Source organism: Notothenia rossii (genome assembly GCF_949606895.1).
Source record: "Notothenia rossii genome assembly, chromosome: 5".
In the NCBI taxonomy this organism is placed as follows: domain Eukaryota; kingdom Metazoa; phylum Chordata; class Actinopteri; order Perciformes; family Nototheniidae; genus Notothenia; species Notothenia rossii.
Genome location: NC_136903.1, coordinates 1,285,140 through 1,307,964, shown reverse-complemented (window position 1 = coordinate 1,307,964; position 22,825 = coordinate 1,285,140). Strand labels below are relative to the sequence as shown.

The 22,825-nt window shown below is 42.6% G+C and overlaps 1 protein-coding gene across 3 annotated transcripts in view; it reads left to right on the top strand.

Moving 5' to 3' along the window:
* The first annotated feature begins 3,180 nt into the window (after positions 1-3,180).
* The window catches only part of gramd2ab (GRAM domain containing 2Ab), a 51,547-nt gene continuing 31,902 nt past the window's right edge, over positions 3,181-22,825 (top strand). For 2 of the 3 annotated variants that reach the window (XM_079683978.1, XM_079683977.1), the window contains exons 1-2: positions 10,375-11,049; positions 11,751-11,864. In XM_079683978.1, coding sequence (XP_079540104.1) covers positions 11,015-11,049; positions 11,751-11,864 — 149 coding nt within the window. In that variant the 5' untranslated portion in view covers positions 10,375-11,014. Of the gene's footprint in view, positions 3,253-10,374; positions 11,050-11,750; positions 11,865-22,825 lie in introns of those variants that run through there. The other variant, XM_079683979.1, reaches the window with a different exon arrangement.

The window sequence follows — 22,825 nt, the reverse complement described above, 5'->3', positions numbered from 1 at the left end:
GGAGCGGCGTGGTGTGGGAACATTTAGGAAGGTTGAAGACCAGACGAGCCGCTGCATTCTGGATGAGCTGCAGAGGTCGGAGGGCACATGCAGGTAGACCAGCCAGGAGGGAGTTGCAGTAGTCTAGGAGTGAGATGACGAGAGCCCGGACCAGAACCTGCGTCTCTCTCTGTGTCAGCTGGGGACGTATCCTCCTGATGTTGTAAAGAGTGTATCTGCAGCAGCGGGTTGTAGCAGAGATGTTTGCAGTGAAGGACAGTTTGTTATCTAGGGTCAAACCCAGACTCCTTGCAGTCTGAGTCGGGGAAACAACAGAGGGGCCGATGTGGATTGTTAGGTCAAGAGTGGGACAATCTTTTCCCTGAAGGAAAAGCAGTTCAGTCTTGTCAAGGTTGAGCTTGAGGTGGTGAGCAGACATCCACTGAGAGATGTCTGCTAGACAAGCAGAGATGCGTGCGACGACCTGGGTCTCTGAGCGGGGAAAGGACAGAATGAGTTGGGTGTCGTCAGCGTAGCAGTGGTATGAAAAACCATGCGGGCTAATGACTGATCCGAGCGAGTTTGTGTACAGGGAGAAGAGGAGGGGACCGAGAACAGAGCCCTGAGGGACCCCTGTAGTTAATTGACAAGGGTCGGACTCGGACCCTCTCCAAGTTACCCTGTAGGTCTTTGAGGTATGAGGTGAGGAGGGAAAGTGCAGAGCCTGAAACTCCAAGTTCTTGGAGAGTGTGAAGGAGGATCTGATGGTTCACCGTGTCGAATGCAGCAGACAGGTCCAGAAGGATGATGACAGAGGAGAGGGAGGCTGCTTTAGCCGTGTGCAGTTCCTCAGAGACAGCAAGGAGAGCAGTTTCTGTTGAGTGACCTGCCTTGAAACCAGACTGGTGCGGATCCAGAAGGTTGTTCTGATGGAGGTAACAGGAGAGTTATTTAAAGACAGCGCGTTCAAGTGTTTTAGACAGGAACGGGAGGAGAGAGACAGGCCTGTAGTTTCTAACATCAGACGGGTTGAGAGTGGGTTCCTTTAGGAGAGGGTTTACTCTTGCCTCCTTGAGACTGTTTGGAAAGTGACCAGAAGTTAGAGAAGTGTTGATGAAATGAGAAACGGTAGAATATCAGGAGCGATAGTCTGAAGGAGGTTTGAGGGGATAGGGTCCAGAGGACAGGTGGTAGGACGGGCAGAGGTAATGAGGGTAAGACCCTCACTTGGAGAGAGAGGGGAGAAGGAGGTCAGTGTGTGGGGGAGGGTCTGGTGACCCAGCGGTGAGTAAAGGTGAGTCAGAAAAAGAAGAGCGAATATCATCAACCTTTTTTTCACAGTCGCTTGACAGAAGGGAGGAGGGGGGAGGGGCTTTGGGGGGTCCAAGAGGGAGGAGGGGGAAGGGGCTTTGGGGGGGGGGCAAGAGGGAGGAGGGGGAAGGGGCTTTATCACTTCAATCTCCTCTAGAGCTCCAATAGGCGCATCCACACCGCAGTACTTTTCCCACAAAGGTTCATGAGAACTTAGTTCATCAGAACTCTTTAGTTCTCATGAACTAAGTACAGATCACGTTCTCACCGGAATAAGTCCCTGGGGGAGGATTAGGCAAATGAAGCCGCTGACGTCACTTCTTCTTCTTCTGCTTTGGGTTTACTGGCAGGCCGCAAACAACTTCACGGCATATACTGCCGCCCAAAGTCCCCGGCCGGAAGTCCCCGGAGTTGGGGAAGGCTTCAGTAGAAGCTGCTGGGACTCCCAGCAGCTTCTACTGAAGCCTTCAGAGTAAATCGCCAGAACGCCGACACCTCCTCGTCTCCACCGCTCCCATGTTTTATTTTGTGTTGCCATAAGTTAGTCTCTCTGCGTTTCTGCGCTGGGCTAATGCTAATAATGCTAATGCTAATAAAATGGTGGCTTCACAACACTCTTTTTTTGTTTTACGGGGCGTGGTTTGCAATCCGCCCAGCCAATCAGAAATATAGCTCTTTTCTCACAAGAGAGCCGCATGAGAGTCCCTACTCTCTAGCAGGGACGGAAAAGGGGGTAAAAAGGTTCTCATGAACTCATTTTAGTTCCGGCTCTTTTTGGTGTGAACGCAACATTTCGGAACTATATCGGAACTAAAGTGGGAAAAGTACTCCGGTGTGAACGCGGCTATTGAGTTCTTTGTAACCAAATGTCTCTCAGAGGGGCGTGGGGAGGGGCTCCTTATTTTAAAGTAACAGACAGAGAATCAGCACTTAGGAAACAGGGCTGAAACAGAGGGGATTATGGGTAATGCTGCAATGATCTGTTTGGTGTTTCAGCCAATCAGAGACAGGCTCTGGATATATCTGAGACCTGAGATATATTGATGAAGAAGAGGATAATAGGGGACCTTTTAAATTATAGAAAGGAAGATTTTCAGTTTGTTAAATAAAAACTGCTCTAGTGGGAGACTCCCAATACATCATATTTATTGATTTGACTTATGTGTTAGCCCATTGTCTCAAGGAATAACGAAATAGTTAAATGCCAAGTGTGTTATGTACGGTGGCCTGCAGGTGCCAGCGTACCAAAAACTAGACGCAGATATGAAAACCCAAAGGTTCCACACTCAGAATCTTCAGCAACTTGACAACACATGCAGCGTTTAGAGAACATTCAGCAACTTGAGGAGACATGCGCAGCGTTTAGAGAACATTCAGCAACTTGACAACACATGCAGTGTTTAGAGAACATTCAGCAACTTGAGGAGACATGCGCAGCGTTTACTAAAAGCTGCAGAAACCAAACGCTGCAAATAGTTTTTTTGTTGCATTCTCGTGTAATGTCGGTGTTCCACCACAGGGGGGCGCTGGTGCTCTGTGAACGGTTCACACTGATAGCAGTATAATACCTTGATACATAAAGCACACATTGACAAAAAACATTAATTAATTATAGCATAAAATAAAAAATAAATTACAGATAGAATATTGGATGAAATAATAAAAACAAATAACATCAAATAATTGACAAAAAATAATAGTTAATTATCAGATGAGATAATGGATGAAATGTTGTATACATTAAAGGTCTCCTATTAAACTATTTATAGGCATATATTAAGCTTCTCAGATACATGAAGTGTTTTGCTCAAAATACCAAACAGATCATGCTTTTACTTTGTATTTGTCCATGCACCTTGCTCTTATTTTGAAGGTCTCGTCCAGTCTGTTCCGGTAGTTTGTCTGTTTTTCTGCCTCCCGCAGCCGCGAGACGCAGAGAGCTGCGGACCTGAGAGAGAACAGGTGAGAGGACCTTAAGACAGGTGTGTGTGTGTGTGTGTGTGTGTGTGTGTGTGTGTGTGTGTGTGTGTGTGTGTGTGTGTGTGTGTGTGTGTGTGTGTGTGTGTGTGTGTGTGTGTGTGTGTGTGTGTGTGTGTGTGTGTGTGTGTGTGAGATTGAGCATTCAAATATTTAATAATAAATACAGTAATCTCTCGTCTTTAGGAGCTTTGTATTGGTTTTAAATTAGGTAGATTTATTTTTATTTATTTGAATGTTATGACATCATGGAGTGTTTGAATGCAGGACTCCTTTGTAATCCTTTCTTCCTTTTTATTTGGGGTAAGAGTATTTTTTTAATTTTTATATATATTTTGATCTGTTTATTTATTTGTTCACATGTTTTTTACAAATACCAAAACTAAAGGTAGAAATATGTATTATATTATTTTAATGAGCAAACTGTGAGCATGGATCTTGATCCTGATTATATGTTTTGCAGGGTATTTTATTTGTAATAATATCATTTATCATTTATATTGTAGTTTATTTTAGTTATGTATAAAAACATTTATATATATTTAGATTCTTTGAAGTTTTTATTTTTTGTAATTATCTTATATTTCCATTTTATTGTTCCTTTTTTATTCTATATTTTTCTCTTTTTGTATTATTTGTATTTGTTGTACATTTGTGTTTTTTTTAATTAGTATTATGAATATTTTGGTTTATTATTTTTTTATATATTATGAATTTTTTGTTCATTTTGTAGATTTACATTTGTTCCTTTTTTCATATTATCTATATATTTTGTTACTTTATTTGTATTTTTTGAATCTTTTGTATATTTACATATTTCGACTATTTATCAATAATCTCTAAAGTACCTACAGCTGTAAATGCTGAGCAGTCAACTACTTCCCTCTTACATGAAGTAGCAGGGATTGTCAATACTCCAGTGAAGTATGCAGTACTTGAGTATGCAGTACTTGAGTATGCAGTACTTGAGTATGCAGTACTTTAGTATGCAGTACTTGAGTTAAAGTTACAGGTGTGTATTTGAGGTTATTCTGTGAGTAGTTTCATTTTCTTATCATTTGCATAGATTTAGTTAAAGAGGATGCCGCAGCAGGAAGTGTCGAATATCAGAAATAATATCGGAGTTATTGGTGTGTGTGTGTGTGTGTGTGTGTGTGTGTGTGTGTGTGTGTGTGTGTGTGTGTGTGTGTGTGTGTGTGTGTGTGTGTGTGTGTGTGTGTGTGTGTGTGTCACCTGTACACAGTAAACAAACACATGCACAGAGACATGAGTGAGCAGCGGTTTGGTGCCTTGCTGTTATACACGGTCAGATCAGGATGTGAATCGGCGATACTTCGGTCAAAGGCCACGTTTCAAGACTCAAAGACTCAAAGGTTTTATCATCAGATGCTCAGCAGTTACAGTGTAGAGATGACAATGAAACTCTTCTGACCTGAGGCCTGTACTTCGAAGCTGGTTCAACCTAACCTGGATATGTTTGAGTTAGCCGGTTGGCCTAATCCAAAGTGGATCGCTCAAGCCAGCCGTGTCCTATCTAGTTAGGAGCGTTCACATGAAAGGGGTGGTATCTGGAGCATTCGACCAATCACAAGCATGGAGAAGTGTACTGACAGCGCAGCGTCATACTTCCTGGATGAAAAGTCAACTATAATATTAGACATATGAAGAAGTTAAACTTTAAACATCCATGACTGAAACACTTGATCCAGGATCAAAGCCACATAGCTGCACCTGCAAGGTGAATACAGCTGGTAACAGAACAAGTGTTTGAATGCGTACATTAACAGGTTTATGATATCACTGCCCCGTCTAAGACACCATCTGACTTTCATTACATTTGACTCGAGTGTTTCCTCAACTTAATGTGTTGCTTCAAATAATCCTTCTGCATACAGTATGTGACACTGTGAGTGTTGCACGGCCAGATACGGCTCAGCTGACTCAGATAAGGAGATATATGATACATTATGATGTGATATGCCGCGGACTGTACTTAATGTTACTCTGATCCGGTTACTTATGTTGTGGCAGATATTTAATTAAGCTTTCTTAACGCTAATGCGCTGATTAGAGCAGGATGAATCCTATTTTTGACGTGACGCAGCCGTAAGGTAATGTCGGGCAGGCAGGAAGTGGAACGTTCAGAGCATATATATATATATATATATGCTATATATACACACACACACTAATTTTGCAGACCCTACCCCTCCGTAGTCTTTCAAGTAGGAGGAGAAAGCTCAGCGTTCTCCTCCGGTTTAAAGGCAATGTGTAAATTATATATATAGAATCATTTTGATGATGAATGCATTTTTTTACCACTAAAATACAGAAACACATCTTTGATTCATGTCGTTTATATAACTGGGATATTACAGTTATTATTAACTTTGTATCAAAGTAGTCTGTCCAGGAAATATGCCCAAAGCAACAAAAACTACGATCCGGCAGGCAAGACGCTCCGCGTCTGAAATGCTTCTGAAACGCGCCCGGTGGGTTATGATGCTAGAGGAGGTCGGACCACCGCGACGCAGACGGACCCGGTGGAATCGAGGGGTCAGCGAAAATCCGGCTTGGTGGTACAGGCCTCTGAGCTCCTCCAACGATGCAACACATTCGGTTAAAATAGTGAATACTTTGTTTTGAGGAAAGCATCTTTAGTTTTATTACATTTGTGTGTTTTCTTTATCACTTCAAAGTAGCTGTATAAACTGATATCAGATCAGATTCAACTTTAGTGTCATTACTCAGTAGTCTCAGTCTCAGTCTCAGTAGTCTCAGTAGTCTCAGTCTCAGTAGTCTCAGTCTCAGTAGTCTCAGTAGTCTCAGTACTCAGTAGTCTCAGTCTCAGTACTCAGTAGTCTCAGTCTCAGTAGTCTCAGTAGTCTCAGTCTCAGTAGTCTCAGTCTCAGTAGTCTCAGTCTCAGTAGTCTCAGTCTCAGTACTCAGTCTCAGTAGTCTCAGTCTCAGTAGTCTCAGTCTCAGTAGTCTCAGTCTCAGTAGTCTCAGTAGTCTCAGTCTCAGTAGTCTCAGTAGTCTCAGTACTCAGTAGTCTCAGTCTCAGTAGTCTCAGTCTCAGTAGTCTCAGTACTCAGTAGTCTCAGTCTCAGTCTCAGTAGTGTCAGTCTCAGTCTCAGTAGTCTCAGTCTCAGTAGTCTCAGTCTCAGTAGTCTCAGTACTCAGTAGTCTCAGTCTCAGTCTCAGTAGTCTCAGTCTCAGTAGTCTCAGTAGTCTCAGTCTCAGTCTCAGTACTCAGTAGTCTCAGTCTCAGTAGTCTCAGTCTCAGTAGTCTCAGTCTCAGTCTCAGTAGTCTCAGTCTCAGTAGTCTCAGTACTCAGTAGTCTCAGTCTCAGTCTCAGTACTCAGTAGTCTCAGTCTCAGTAGTCTCAGTCTCAGTAGTCTCAGTACTCAGTAGTCTCAGTAGTCTCAGTCTCAGTAGTCTCAGTACTCAGTAGTCTCAGTCTCAGTCTCAGTAGTCTCAGTCTCAGTAGTCTCAGTACTCAGTAGTCTCAGTCTCAGTCTCAGTAGTCTCAGTCTCAGTAGTCTCAGTCTCAGTAGTCTCAGTAGTCTCAGTCTCAGTAGTCTCAGTCTCAGTCTCAGTAGTCTCAGTCTCAGTAGTCTCAGTCTCAGTCTCAGTAGTCTCAGTCTCAGTAGTCTCAGTACTCAGTAGTCTCAGTCTCAGTCTCAGTAGTCTCAGTCTCAGTCTCAGTAGTCTCAGTACTCAGTAGTCTCAGTAGTCTCAGTCTCAGTAGTCTCAGTACTCAGTAGTCTCAGTCTCAGTCTCAGTAGTCTCAGTCTCAGTCTCAGTAGTCTCAGTACTCAGTAGTCTCAGTAGTCTCAGTCTCAGTAGTCTCAGTAGTCTCAGTCTCAGTCTCAGTAGTCTCAGTCTCAGTCTCAGTAGTCTCAGTCTCAGTAGTCTCAGTACTCAGTCTCAGTCTCAGTAGTCTCAGTCTCAGTCTCAGTAGTCTCAGTACTCAGTCTCAGTCTCAGTAGTCTCAGTCTCAGTCTCAGTCTCAGTCTCAGTAGTCTCAGTACTCAGTAGTCTCAGTCTCAGTAGTCTCAGTCTCAGTTGTCTCAGTACTCAGTAGTCTCAGTACTCAGTCTCAGTCTCAGTAGTCTCAGTCTCAGTCTCAGTAGTCTCAGTACTCAGTCTCAGTCTCAGTAGTCTCAGTCTCAGTCTCAGTTGTCTCAGTCTCAGTCTCAGTACTCAGTAGTCTCAGTCTCAGTAGTCTCAGTCTCAGTAGTCTCAGTCTCAGTCTCAGTTGTCTCAGTCTCAGTCTCAGTAGTCTCAGTACTCAGTAGTCTCAGTAGTCTCAGTCTCAGTAGTCTCAGTAGTCTCAGTCTCAGTCTCAGTAGTCTCAGTACTCAGTCTCAGTCTCAGTAGTCTCAGTCTCAGTCTCAGTCTCAGTCTCAGTCTCAGTAGTCTCAGTCTCAGTTGTCTCAGTACTCAGTAGTCTCAGTACTCAGTCTCAGTCTCAGTAGTCTCAGTCTCAGTCTCAGTAGTCTCAGTACTCAGTCTCAGTCTCAGTAGTCTCAGTCTCAGTCTCAGTTGTCTCAGTCTCAGTCTCAGTAGTCTCAGTACTCAGTAGTCTCAGTACTCAGTAGTCTCAGTACTCAGTAGTCTCAGTAGTCTCAGTCTCAGTAGTCTCAGTCTCAGTTGTCTCAGTAGTCTCAGTCTCAGTAGTCTCAGTACTCAGTAGTCTCAGTCTCAGTTGTCTCAGTACTCAGTAGTCTCAGTAGTCTCAGTCTCAGTAGTCTCAGTAGTCTCAGTCTCAGTAGTCTCAGTACTCAGTAGTCTCAGTCTCAGTTGTCTCAGTACTCAGTAGTCTCAGCAGTCTCAGTCTCAGTAGTCTCAGTCTCAGTCTCAGTTGTCTCAGTCTCAGTCTCAGTAGTCTCAGTACTCAGTAGTCTCAGTCTCAGTTGTCTCAGTACTCAGTAGTCTCAGCAGTCTCAGTCTCAGTAGTCTCAGTCTCAGTCTCAGTTGTCTCAGTCTCAGTCTCAGTAGTCTCAGTACTCAGTAGTCTCAGTCTCAGTTGTCTCAGTACTCAGTAGTCTCAGTAGTCTCAGTCTCAGTAGTCTCAGTCTCAGTTGTCTCAGTAGTCTCAGTCTCAGTAGTCTCAGTACTCAGTAGTCTCAGTCTCAGTAGTCTCAGTCTCAGTCTCAGTAGTCTCAGTCTCAGTTGTCTCAGTACTCAGTAGTCTCAGTCTCAGTAGTCTCAGTCTCAGTTGTCTCAGTAGTCTCAGTCTCAGTAGTCTCAGTCTCAGTCTCAGTAGTCTCAGTACTCAGTAGTCTCAGTCTCAGTCTCAGTCTCAGTAGTCTCAGTCTCAGTAGTCTCAGTCTCAGTTGTCTCAGTAGTCTCAGTCTCAGTAGTCTCAGTCTCAGTCTCAGTTGTCTCAGTCTCAGTAGTCTCAGTCTCAGTCTCAGTAGTCTCAGTCTCAGTAGTCTCAGTCTCAGTCTCAGTTGTCTCAGTACTCAGTAGTCTCAGTCTCAGTCTCAGTAGTCTCAGTCTCAGTAGTCTCAGTCTCAGTCTCAGTAGTCTCAGTCTCAGTCTCAGTAGTCTCAGTACTCAGTAGTCTCAGTCTCAGTCTCAGTAGTCTCAGTACTCAGTAGTCTCAGTCTCAGTCTCAGTAGTCTCAGTACTCAGTAGTCTCAGTCTCAGTCTCAGTAGTCTCAGTACTCAGTAGTCTCAGTCTCAGTAGTCTCAGTCTCAGTAGTCTCAGTCTCAGTCTCAGTAGTCTCAGTCTCAGTAGTCTCAGTCTCAGTCTCAGTAGTCTCAGTCTCAGTCTCAGTAGTCTCAGTACTCAGTAGTCTCAGTCTCAGTCTCAGTAGTCTCAGTACTCAGTAGTCTCAGTCTCAGTAGTCTCAGTCTCAGTCTCAGTACTCAGTAGTCTCAGTCTCAGTCTCAGTAGTCTCAGTACTCAGTAGTCTCAGTCTCAGTCTCAGTCTCAGTAGTCTCAGTCTCAGTAGTCTCAGTCTCAGTCTCAGTCTCAGTAGTCTCAGTCTCAGTAGTCTCAGTCTCAGTTGTCTCAGTAGTCTCAGTCTCAGTAGTCTCAGTCTCAGTTGTCTCAGTACTCAGTAGTCTCAGTCTCAGTTGTCTCAGTAGTCTCAGTCTCAGTAGTCTCAGTCTCAGTAGTCTCAGTCTCAGTAGTCTCAGTCTCAGTCTCAGTAGTCTCAGTACTCAGTAGTCTCAGTCTCAGTTGTCTCAGTACTCAGTAGTCTCAGTCTCAGTTGTCTCAGTACTCAGTAGTCTCAGTCTCAGTCTCCGTAGTCTCAGTCTCAGTAGTCTCAGTCTCAGTCTCAGTAGTCTCAGTCTCAGTTGTCTCAGTACTCAGTAGTCTCAGTCTCAGTTGTCTCAGTACTCAGTAGTCTCAGTCTCAGTCTCCGTAGTCTCAGTCTCAGTAGTCTCAGTAGTCTCAGTCTCAGTAGTCTCAGTACTCAGTAGTCTCAGTACTCAGTAGTCTCAGTCTCCGTAGTCTCAGTCTCAGTAGTCTCAGTACTCAGTAGTCTCAGTCTCCGTAGTCTCAGTCTCAGTACTCAGTAGTCTCAGTACTCAGTAGTCTCAGTACTCAGTAGTCTCAGTCTCCGTAGTCTCAGTCTCAGTACTCAGTAGTCTCAGTACTCAGTAGTCTCAGTACTCAGTAGTCTCAGTCTCCGTACTCAGTAGTCTCAGTCTCAGTAGTCTCAGTCTCAGTAGTCTCAGTAGAGTCTCAGTACTCAGTAGTTTCAGTACTCAGTAGTTTCAGTACTCAGTAGTCTCAGTACTCAGTAGTCTCAGTCTCAGTACTCAGTAGTGTCAGTACTCAGTAGTCTCAGTCTCCGTAGTCTCAGTCTCAGTACTCAGTAGTGTCAGTACTCAGTAGTCTCAGTACTCAGTAGTCTCAGTCTCAGTACTCAGTAGTGTCAGTACTCAGTAGTCTCAGTCTCAGTACTCAGTAGTCTCAGTACTCAGTAGTCTCAGTCTCAGTAGTCTCAGTACTCAGTAGTCTCAGTCTCAGTAGTCTCAGTAGTCTCAGTAGTCTCAGTCTCAGTACTCAGTACTGAGTACTAGTGACAACATGAGAGTTGGGCGTCCGACCAGAAGAGCAGGTGTCTACATGATATGAGTGTGTGTGTTGCCTTTCGGCTTCCTGAAGCCCACCATGAGTTCTTCTGTTGTTGTGTTGAGGGCAGGTTGTTGTCGGCACAGCACTCAGTCAGACGCTGAGCCTCCTGCCGTCTCATCGTTGTTGTGGATGAGGCCGATCACTGTTGTATTGTCTGCTTGATGATGGGGTTTGAACCGTGTACAGGGGGGCAGTCGTGATATGCGCCTGAAACAAGGGGATTATTTGTCCTCTTTAACTCTCCTGACCCCCCCCCCCTCTTTAACTCTCCTAACCCCCACCCCCCCCCCCCCTCCTAAAAGCTCCAATCCTTCATGCTTTTATTTTGAAAGGGTGTCGATGCTCGCTGAACAACATGTTCTGTCGTCAAAAGATCAAAGAGATTCAATGCAAAGATACATTGTGTGTGTGTGTGTGTGTGTGTGTGTGTGTGTGTGTGTGTGTGTGTGTGTGTGTGTGTGTGTGTGTGTGTGTGTGTGTGTGTGTGTGTGTGTGTGTGTGTGTGTGTGTGTGTGTGTGTGTGTGTGTGTGTGTGTGTGTGTGTGTGTGTGTTTACTCTGAGGATATTATGGGATGTCCTGTCGTCAGGAAGGGAATGGGAAGGTATAAATATATTCAATAATGATAACGTCCCCGAGAGGAGGATGGCGGACGTTTCCATGGAAACAAGGAGGAGGAGGTATGTGCCTGTTACCATGACAACCGCGAAGAGGAGGATCGACACGGCAACGTGTTCCATCTCCACCACATCCCTGAACGACTGCTTACATCGGCTCTCATCCTGTGTGTGTGTGTGTGTGTGTGTGTGTGTGTGTGTGTGTGTGTGTGTGTGTGTGTGTGTGTGTGTGTGTGTGTGTGTGTGTGTGTGTGTGTGTGTGTGTGTGTGTGTGTGTGTGTGTGTGTGTGTGTGTGTGTGTGTGTGTGTGTGTGTGTGTGTGTGTGTGTGTGTGTCATCAACGCTTCTGGAAAATAAGGATCTTATTTATTTTAAATCTTGTTCAGTAGTTTTACTTCGTTGTCGTTTTACTTCGTTGTTGTTTATTTTCTCAACAAAACAAAGTGTTTTAAATATATATTGTTTAAATATTTTTAACGCAACAATTAACAGAAAATGAAATGTTAAATATTGAGATCAGTTCAGAAACTTCTCGTCTCTTGTGTTTCCTGGACGTTGTCACACCTCTATATTTAGAGTGTTCTCTGCAGCTTCTGAATCATGTGCTCTGTGTATCAGGTCCTCAACACGAGCTGACAGATCAACAAAGTGAGACTCGATCCTCGCATTAGATACTGAGATGAACCCCAGATCCACCAGAGGGTCGGGATCAGGTCTACCTTCAGTGATCGGGGGGTTATGATATCTGAATGTTTTTGTTCCAGGCCGATGCTGATGATGTCGGAGAACACGGAGCAGGGCGACGATGTTAGCTTGCTGCCGCCCCACGAGGTGGACCCCCCCCGAGAGGAGGACACACACTGCCCCCTGCCCTTCAGGTGAGGAACTGCAGCTCACACTGACGGGTAGAACAGAGAATGTGTTGTTTCTGTGTTGGTCCCTGAAGGCAGCATCTCCCTGGTCCAATGGGATTCCTCCATGTGATTTTGGATTATTGCAGAAAATAATCTGTGTGTCAAACACACGTTAAATTCAGCAGGTCAACATATCAACACCACTTTATGATTTCTGATGTAAAAAGCTGGAACTACAGCACGGTCACATGACGTCACCACCGCTAAGCTAAAGTTGGCTAACCAAAAAAACACTTTCAGAAAATCATGACCTCTTGACCAGGGGACAGGAAGTGAGTCATTCGTGAGTTTTAGGACTCATTCCTGCACCTCTCTCATATTAGTATATCTGCTTTTGAAAAGACGTATAAAAGAGAGCCGCACTGAGACTCAGGTTCTTTGAGCCAAATGCTAACGTGCTAACGGGCATAGCATCTCTGTCTAACTATTCCCCTTCTGCCTGGTCCGGGGCGCTTCCACCTCATTATGTGTTGGTACTTCCAGCATTCTGACTTTTTTCTCCAAATCAGAATTTTCTTTTTCTCTCTTCTCATAATTCAGACTTTTTCAGAAAACGTCAACGTGTTACCTTTTTCTAAAAAGTCTGACATATTTTCTGAAAATCTAAAAATGTTGGATTTTTTTCTCAAAATTATGTCTTTTTTTTAATTATTCAGGTTTTCTTTTAAAAATCTCAGAATTCTGATATTTTTCAGAAATCAGAGATTTTTCCAAAACAATTTACTTTTCCGAAAATCTCAAAATGCTGACTTTTTACGGAAAATCGAAAAATTCTGACTTTTTTTGGAGAATCGAAAAATCCTGACTTTTTCTAAACATTCTGACTTCACTAACAGAAGACAAAACATCCCATCACCTCAGCTGAGAACGAGCTCCAATACAACTCCCTGTTTACATGATGCTAGAGCTAACAGGAAGAAGAGTTTAATAAGGTGCATAGTACACTTTATATGAATTACTGTGTTGCTCGTCTATCTTGTACGTTTATAGGAATGAAATAGAGAGTAAAAGTGCATTTTGACCAAATTATTTTGACTTTTTTCTGATAATTATTAAAAGTGTAAACGTGAGAAAGGCAAACAGCCAGAAAACTCCCATCAGCCACTGGTGTTAGTTTGGTACACTGGAGCATGAAGTTCAGTGAGTGTGAGTGTGTGAAAGGACTGATTGTCTACAAGAGCTACTGTGAGGCACACACACACACACACACACACACACACACACACACACACACACACACACACACACACACACACACACACTTGCAGATAAAAGAAGTAATTATGCAAACATCTCCAGGCTGAATGGGGAAAGTGGAGCAGAGAAAGAGGCCGAGCACACTCTTCCAAACAGCTTGTTCAACACGCCGGGAAAAAACACACACACTGGTTTCCAGTTCAATTAAAAGTGAAACCAACAAAACATGTCCGGATAGAAAATATTATTATTATTATTATTATTATTATTATTATTATTATTATTATTATTATTATTATTATTATTTACAATTGTGTTATGCTGCTGTTACCATCCTTACTGTTACTGCTTCGGTAAATAACAACAATACTAAAGATGCCCTCACACTCGGTTTTAGTGTGACTCACACACACACACACACACACACACACACACACACACACACACACACACACACACACACACACACACACACACACACAGAACACACACACACACAAGCTCTCACACACCTCCTTCCCATCAGCCCCTCTGTTTCTCTCTGAGCTATGCTGCCTGAAAACGTGAGCCCTCTGCACGTGTTGCAGGCCACCACACACACACACACACACACACACACACACACACACACACACACACACACACACACACACACACACTGATTCTGCAGCTTCTCCTTGCAGCTTGTGTCGTACGTGACAGGAATACCAGAGAGACAGTGAGGCTTTCCCTCTCTGTGTATTGTCTTTCATCTGCAGCCAAACACACACACACACACACAAACACACACACAAACACAAACACACACACAAACACAAACACACAAACACAAACACACACACACACACACACACACACAAACACACACACACACACACACACAAACACACAAACACACACACACACACACACACACACACAAACACAAACACACACACACACACACACACACATACACACACACACACACACACACACACACACACACACACACACACACACACACACACACACACACACACACACACACAAACACAACCACACCCACACACACACACACACACACACACACACACACACACAAACTGCTAAATGTAAGTCCAGCTCAGGGCCAGCACCAGTAGGTCTTAGAAAAAGTTTGAGATTCTGAGGAAAACAATTCAGAATTTTGAGATTTCGAGAAAAAAATCTGAATGTTTTGAAAAAAGTAAAAAATTTGAGGATTTGAGAAAAAAAGTCAGATTTTTAAGACCATGAGGACACTTTAGAATAACTCTCAGTGAAGAACCAGAACATATGAGACTGAAGACTGAAGACCATGAGGACACTTTAGAATAACTCTCAGTGAAGAACCAGAACATATGAGACTGAAGACTGAAGACCATGAGGACACTTTAGAATAACTCTCAGAGAAGAACCAGAACATATGAGACTGAAGACTGAAGACCATGAGGACACTTTAGAATAACTCTCAGTGAAGAACCAGAACATATGAGACTGAAGACTGAAGACCATGAGGACACTTTAGAATAACTCTCAGAGAAGAACCAGAACATATGAGACAGAAGACTGAAGACCATGAGGACACTTTAGAATAACTCTCAGAGAAGAACCAGAACATATGAGACAGAAGACTGAAGACCATGAGGACACATTAGAATAACTCTCAGAGAAGAACCAGAACATATGAGACTGAAGACTGAAGACCATGAGGACACTTTAGAATAACTCTCAGTGAAGAACCAGAACATATGAGACAGAAGACTGAAGACCATGAGGACACATTAGAATAACTCTCAGAGAAGAACCAGAACATATGAGACTGAAGACTGAAGACCATGAGGACACTTTAGAATAACTCTCAGTGAAGAACCAGAACATATGAGACAGAAGACTGAAGACCATGAGGACACATTAGAATACCTCTCAGAGAAGAACCAGAACATATGAGACTGAAGACTGAAGACCATGAGGACACTTTAGAATAACTCTCAGTGAAGAACCAGAACATATGAGACTGCAGACTGAAGACCATGAGGACACTTTAGAATAACTCTCAGTGAAGAACCAGAACATATGAGACTGAAGACTGAAGACCATGAGGACACTTTAGAATAACTCTCAGAGAAGAACCAGAACATATGAGACTGAAGACTGAAGACCATGAGGACACTTTAGAATAACTCTCAGAGAAGAACCAGAACATATGAGACTGAAGACTGAAGACCATGAGGACACTTTAGAATAACTCTCAGAGAAGAACCAGAACATATGAGACTGAAGACCGTGAGGACACTTTAGAATAACTCTCAGAGAAGAACCAGAACATATGAGACTGCAGACTGAAGACCATGAGGACACTTTAGAATAACTCTCAGTGAAGAACCAGAACATATGAGACAGAAGACTGAAGACCATGAGGACACATTAGAATACCTCTCAGAGAAGAACCAGAACATATGAGACAGAAGACTGAAGACCATGAGGACACTTTAGAATAACTCTCAGTGAAGAACCAGAACATAAGAGACTGCAGACTGAAGACCATGAGGACACTTTAGAATAACTCTCAGAGAAGAACCAGAACATATGAGACTGAAGACTGAAGACCATGAGGACACTTTAGAATAACTCTCAGAGAAGAACCAGAACATATGAGACTGCAGACTGAAGACCATGAGGACACTTTAGAATAACTCTCAGTGAAGAACCAGAACATATGAGACAGAAGACTGAAGACCATGAGGACACTTTAGAATAACTCTCAGTGAAGAACCAGAACATATGAGACTGCAGACTGAAGACCATGAGGACACTTTAGAATAACTCTCAGTGAAGAACCAGAACATATGAGACTGAAGACTGAAGACCATGAGGACACTTTAGAATAACTCTCAGTGAAGAACCAGAACATATGAGACAGAAGACTGAAGACCATGAGGACACTTTAGAATAACTCTCAGTGAAGAACCAGAACATATGAGACTGAAGACCGTGAGGACACTTTAGAATAACTCTCAGAGAAGAACCAGAACATATGAGACTGCAGACTGAAGACCATGAGGACACTTTAGAATAACTCTCAGTGAAGAACCAGAACATATGAGACAGAAGACTGAAGACCATGAGGACACATTAGAATACCTCTCAGAGAAGAACCAGAACATATGAGACTGAAGACTGAAGACCATGAGGACACTTTAGAATAACTCTCAGTGAAGAACCAGAACATATGAGACTGAAGACTGAAGACCATGAGGACACTTTAGAATAACTCTCAGTGAAGAACCAGAACATATGAGACTGAAGACTGAAGACCATGAGGACACTTTAGAATAACTCTCAGAGAAGAACCAGAACATATGAGACTGAAGACTGAAGACCATGAGGACACTTTAGAATAACTCTCAGTGAAGAACCAGAACATATGAGACTGAAGACTGAAGACCATGAGGACACTTTAGAATAACTCTCAGTGAAGAACCAGAACATATGAGACTGAAGACTGAAGACCATGAGGACACTTTAGAATAACTCTCAGTGAAGAACCAGAACATATGAGACTGAAGACTGAAGACCGTGAGGACACTTTAGAATAACTCTCAGTGAAGAACCAGAACATATGAGACAGAAGACTGAAGACTATGAGGACACTTTAGAATAACTCTCAGTGAAGAACCAGAACATATGAGACTGCAGACTGAAGACCATGAGGACACTTTAGAATAACTCTCAGAGACAGAAGAACCAGAACATATGAGACAGAAGACTGAAGACCATGAGGACACATTAGAATACCTCTCAGAGAAGAACCAGAACATAAGAGACTGAAGACTGAAGACCATGAGGACACTTTAGAATAACTCTCAGAGAAGAACCAGAACATATGAGACTGAAGACTGAAGACCATGAGGACACTTTAGAATAACTCTCAGAGAAGAACCAGAACATATGAGACTGAAGACTGAAGACCATGAGGACACTTTAGAATAACTCTCAGTGAAGAACCAGAACATATGAGACTGAAGACTGAAGACCATGAGGACACTTTAGAATAACTCTCAGTGAAGAACCAGAACATATGAGACTGAAGACTGAAGACCATGAGGACACTTTAGAATAACTCTCAGTGAAGAACCAGAACATATGAGACTGCAGACTGAAGACCCTGAGGACACTTTAGAATAACTCTCAGTGAAGAACCAGAACATATGAGACTGCAGACTGAAGACCATGAGGACACTTTAGAATAACTCTCAGTGAAGAACCAGAACATATGAGACTGCAGACTGAAGACCATGAGGACACTTTAGAATAACTCTCAGTGAAGAACCAGAACATATGAGACAGAAGACTGAAGACCATGAGGACACTTTAGAATAACTCTCAGTGAAGAACCAGAACATATGAGACTGAAGACTGAAGACCATGAGGACACTTTAGAATAACTCTCAGAGACAGAAGAACCAGAACATATGAGACAGAAGACCATGAGGACACTTTAGAATAACTCTCAGTGAAGAACCAGAACATATGAGACTGCAGACTGAAGACCCTGAGGACACTTTAGAATAACTCTCAGTGAAGAACCAGAACATATGAGACTGCAGACTGAAGACCATGAGGACACTTTAGAATAACTCTCAGAGACAGAAGAACCAGAACATATGAGACTGAAGACCATGAGGACACTTTAGAATAACTCTCAGTGAAGAACCAGAACATATGAGACTGCAGACTGAAGACCATGAGGACACTTTAGAATAACTCTCAGTGAAGAACCAGAACATATGAGACTGCAGACTGAAGACCATGAGGACACTTTAGAATAACTCTCAGTGAAGAACCAGAACATATGAGACAGAAGACTGAAGACCATGAGGACACTTTAGAATAACTCTCAGTGAAGAACCAGAACATATGAGACTGCAGACTGAAGACCATGAGGACACTTTAGAATAACTCTCAGAGACAGAAGAACCAGAACATATGAGACAGAAGACTGAAGACCATGAGGACACATTAGAATACCTCTCAGTGAAGAACCAGAACATATGAGACTGAAGACTGAAGACCATGAGGACACTTTAGAATAACTCTCAGTGAAGAACCAGAACATATGAGACTGAAGACCATGAGGACACTTTAGAATAACTCTCAGTGAAGAACCAGAACATATGAGACTGCAGACTGAAGACCATGAGGACACTTTAGAATAACTCTCAGTGAAGAACCAGAACATATGAGACTGCAGACTGAAGACCATGAGGACACTTTAGAATAACTCTCAGTGAAGAACCAGAACATATGAGACTGCAGACTGAAGACCATGAGGACACTTTAGAATAACTCTCAGTGAAGAACCAGAACATATGAGACTGAAGACTGAAGACCATGAGGACACTTTAGAATAACTCTCAGTGAAGAACCAGAACATATGAGACTGAAGACTGAAGACCATGAGGACACTTTAGAATAACTCTCAGAGAAGAACCAGAACATATGAGACTGAAGACTGAAGACCATGAGGACACTTTAGAATAACTCTCAGTGAAGAACCAGAACATATGAGACTGAAGACTGAAGACCATGAGGACACTTTAGAATAACTCTCAGAGAAGAACCAGAACATATGAGACAGAAGACTGAAGACCATGAGGACACTTTAGAATAACTCTCAGAGAAGAACCAGAACATATGAGACAGAAGACTGAAGACCATGAGGACACATTAGAATAACTCTCAGAGAAGAACCAGAACATATGAGACTGAAGACTGAAGACCATGAGGACACTTTAGAATAACTCTCAGTGAAGAACCAGAACATATGAGACAGAAGACTGAAGACCATGAGGACACATTAGAATAACTCTCAGAGAAGAACCAGAACATATGAGACTGAAGACTGAAGACCATGAGGACACTTTAGAATAACTCTCAGTGAAGAACCAGAACATATGAGACAGAAGACTGAAGACCATGAGGACACATTAGAATACCTCTCAGAGAAGAACCAGAACATATGAGACTGAAGACTGAAGACCATGAGGACACTTTAGAATAACTCTCAGTGAAGAACCAGAACATATGAGACTGCAGACTGAAGACCATGAGGACACTTTAGAATAACTCTCAGTGAAGAACCAGAACATATGAGACTGAAGACTGAAGACCATGAGGACACTTTAGAATAACTCTCAGAGAAGAACCAGAACATATGAGACTGAAGACTGAAGACCATGAGGACACTTTAGAATAACTCTCAGAGAAGAACCAGAACATATGAGACTGAAGACTGAAGACCATGAGGACACTTTAGAATAACTCTCAGAGAAGAACCAGAACATATGAGACTGAAGACTGAAGACCATGAGGACACTTTAGAATAACTCTCAGAGAAGAACCAGAACATATGAGACTGCAGACTGAAGACCATGAGGACACTTTAGAATAACTCTCAGTGAAGAACCAGAACATATGAGACTGCAGACTGAAGACCATGAGGACACTTTAGAATAACTCTCAGAGAAGAACCAGAACATATGAGACTGAAGACTGAAGACCATGAGGACACTTTAGAATAACTCTCAGTGAAGAACCAGAACATATGAGACTGCAGACTGAAGACCATGAGGACACTTTAGAATAACTCTCAGAGAAGAACCAGAACATATGAGACTGCAGACTGAAGACCATGAGGACACTTTAGAATAACTCTCAGTGAAGAACCAGAACATATGAGACAGAAGACTGAAGACCATGAGGACACATTAGAATACCTCTCAGAGAAGAACCAGAACATATGAGACAGAAGACTGAAGACCATGAGGACACTTTAGAATAACTCTCAGTGAAGAACCAGAACATAAGAGACTGCAGACTGAAGACCATGAGGACACTTTAGAATAACTCTCAGAGAAGAACCAGAACATATGAGACTGAAGACTGAAGACCATGAGGACACTTTAGAATAACTCTCAGAGAAGAACCAGAACATATGAGACTGCAGACTGAAGACCATGAGGACACTTTAGAATAACTCTCAGTGAAGAACCAGAACATATGAGACTGAAGACTGAAGACCATGAGGACACTTTAGAATAACTCTCAGAGAAGAACCAGAACATATGAGACAGAAGACTGAAGACCATGAGGACACTTTAGAATAACTCTCAGTGAAGAACCAGAACATATGAGACTGAAGACTGAAGACCATGAGGACACTTTAGAATAACTCTCAGTGAAGAACCAGAACATATGAGACAGAAGACTGAAGACCATGAGGACACTTTAGAATAACTCTCAGTGAAGAACCAGAACATATGAGACTGAAGACCGTGAGGACACTTTAGAATAACTCTCAGAGAAGAACCAGAACATATGAGACTGCAGACTGAAGACCATGAGGACACTTTAGAATAACTCTCAGTGAAGAACCAGAACATATGAGACAGAAGACTGAAGACCATGAGGACACATTAGAATACCTCTCAGAGAAGAACCAGAACATATGAGACTGAAGACTGAAGACCATGAGGACACTTTAGAATAACTCTCAGTGAAGAACCAGAACATATGAGACTGAAGACTGAAGACCATGAGGACACTTTAGAATAACTCTCAGTGAAGAACCAGAACATATGAGACTGAAGACTGAAGACCATGAGGACACTTTAGAATAACTCTCAGAGAAGAACCAGAACATATGAGACTGAAGACTGAAGACCATGAGGACACTTTAGAATAACTCTCAGTGAAGAACCAGAACATATGAGACTGAAGACTGAAGACCATGAGGACACTTTAGAATAACTCTCAGTGAAGAACCAGAACATATGAGACTGAAGACTGAAGACCATGAGGACACTTTAGAATAACTCTCAGTGAAGAACCAGAACATATGAGACTGAAGACTGAAGACCGTGAGGACACTTTAGAATAACTCTCAGTGAAGAACCAGAACATATGAGACAGAAGACTGAAGACCATGAGGACACTTTAGAATAACTCTCAGTGAAGAACCAGAACATATGAGACTGCAGACTGAAGACCATGAGGACACTTTAGAATAACTCTCAGAGACAGAAGAACCAGAACATATGAGACAGAAGACTGAAGACCATGAGGACACATTAGAATACCTCTCAGAGAAGAACCAGAACATAAGAGACTGAAGACTGAAGACCATGAGGACACTTTAGAATAACTCTCAGAGAAGAACCAGAACATATGAGACTGAAGACTGAAGACCATGAGGACACTTTAGAATAACTCTCAGAGAAGAACCAGAACATATGAGACTGAAGACTGAAGACCATGAGGACACTTTAGAATAACTCTCAGTGAAGAACCAGAACATATGAGACTGAAGACTGAAGACCATGAGGACACTTTAGAATAACTCTCAGTGAAGAACCAGAACATATGAGACTGAAGACTGAAGACCATGAGGACACTTTAGAATAACTCTCAGTGAAGAACCAGAACATATGAGACTGAAGACTGAAGACCATGAGGACACTTTAGAATAACTCTCAGTGAAGAACCAGAACATATGAGACTGCAGACTGAAGACCCTGAGGACACTTTAGAATAACTCTCAGTGAAGAACCAGAACATATGAGACTGCAGACTGAAGACCATGAGGACACTTTAGAATAACTCTCAGTGAAGAACCAGAACATATGAGACTGCAGACTGAAGACCATGAGGACACTTTAGAATAACTCTCAGTGAAGAACCAGAACATATGAGACAGAAGACTGAAGACCATGAGGACACTTTAGAATAACTCTCAGTGAAGAACCAGAACATATGAGACTGAAGACTGAAGACCATGAGGACACTTTAGAATAACTCTCAGAGACAGAAGAACCAGAACATATGAGACAGAAGACCATGAGGACACTTTAGAATAACTCTCAGTGAAGAACCAGAACATATGAGACTGCAGACTGAAGACCCTGAGGACACTTTAGAATAACTCTCAGTGAAGAACCAGAACATATGAGACTGCAGACTGAAGACCATGAGGACACTTTAGAATAACTCTCAGAGACAGAAGAACCAGAACATATGAGACTGAAGACCATGAGGACACTTTAGAATAACTCTCAGTGAAGAACCAGAACATATGAGACTGCAGACTGAAGACCATGAGGACACTTTAGAATAACTCTCAGTGAAGAACCAGAACATATGAGACTGCAGACTGAAGACCATGAGGACACTTTAGAATAACTCTCAGTGAAGAACCAGAACATAAGAGACTGCAGACTGAAGACCATGAGGACACTTTAGAATAACTCTCAGTGAAGAACCAGAACATATGAGACTGCAGACTGAAGACCATGAGGACACTTTAGAATAACTCTCAGAGACAGAAGAACCAGAACATATGAGACAGAAGACTGAAGACCATGAGGACACATTAGAATACCTCTCAGTGAAGAACCAGAACATATGAGACTGAAGACTGAAGACCATGAGGACACTTTAGAATAACTCTCAGTGAAGAACCAGAACATATGAGACTGAAGACCATGAGGACACTTTAGAATAACTCTCAGTGAAGAACCAGAACATATGAGACTGCAGACTGAAGACCATGAGGACACTTTAGAATAACTCTCAGTGAAGAACCAGAACATATGAGACTGCAGACTGAAGACCATGAGGACACTTTAGAATAACTCTCAGTGAAGAACCAGAACATATGAGACTGCAGA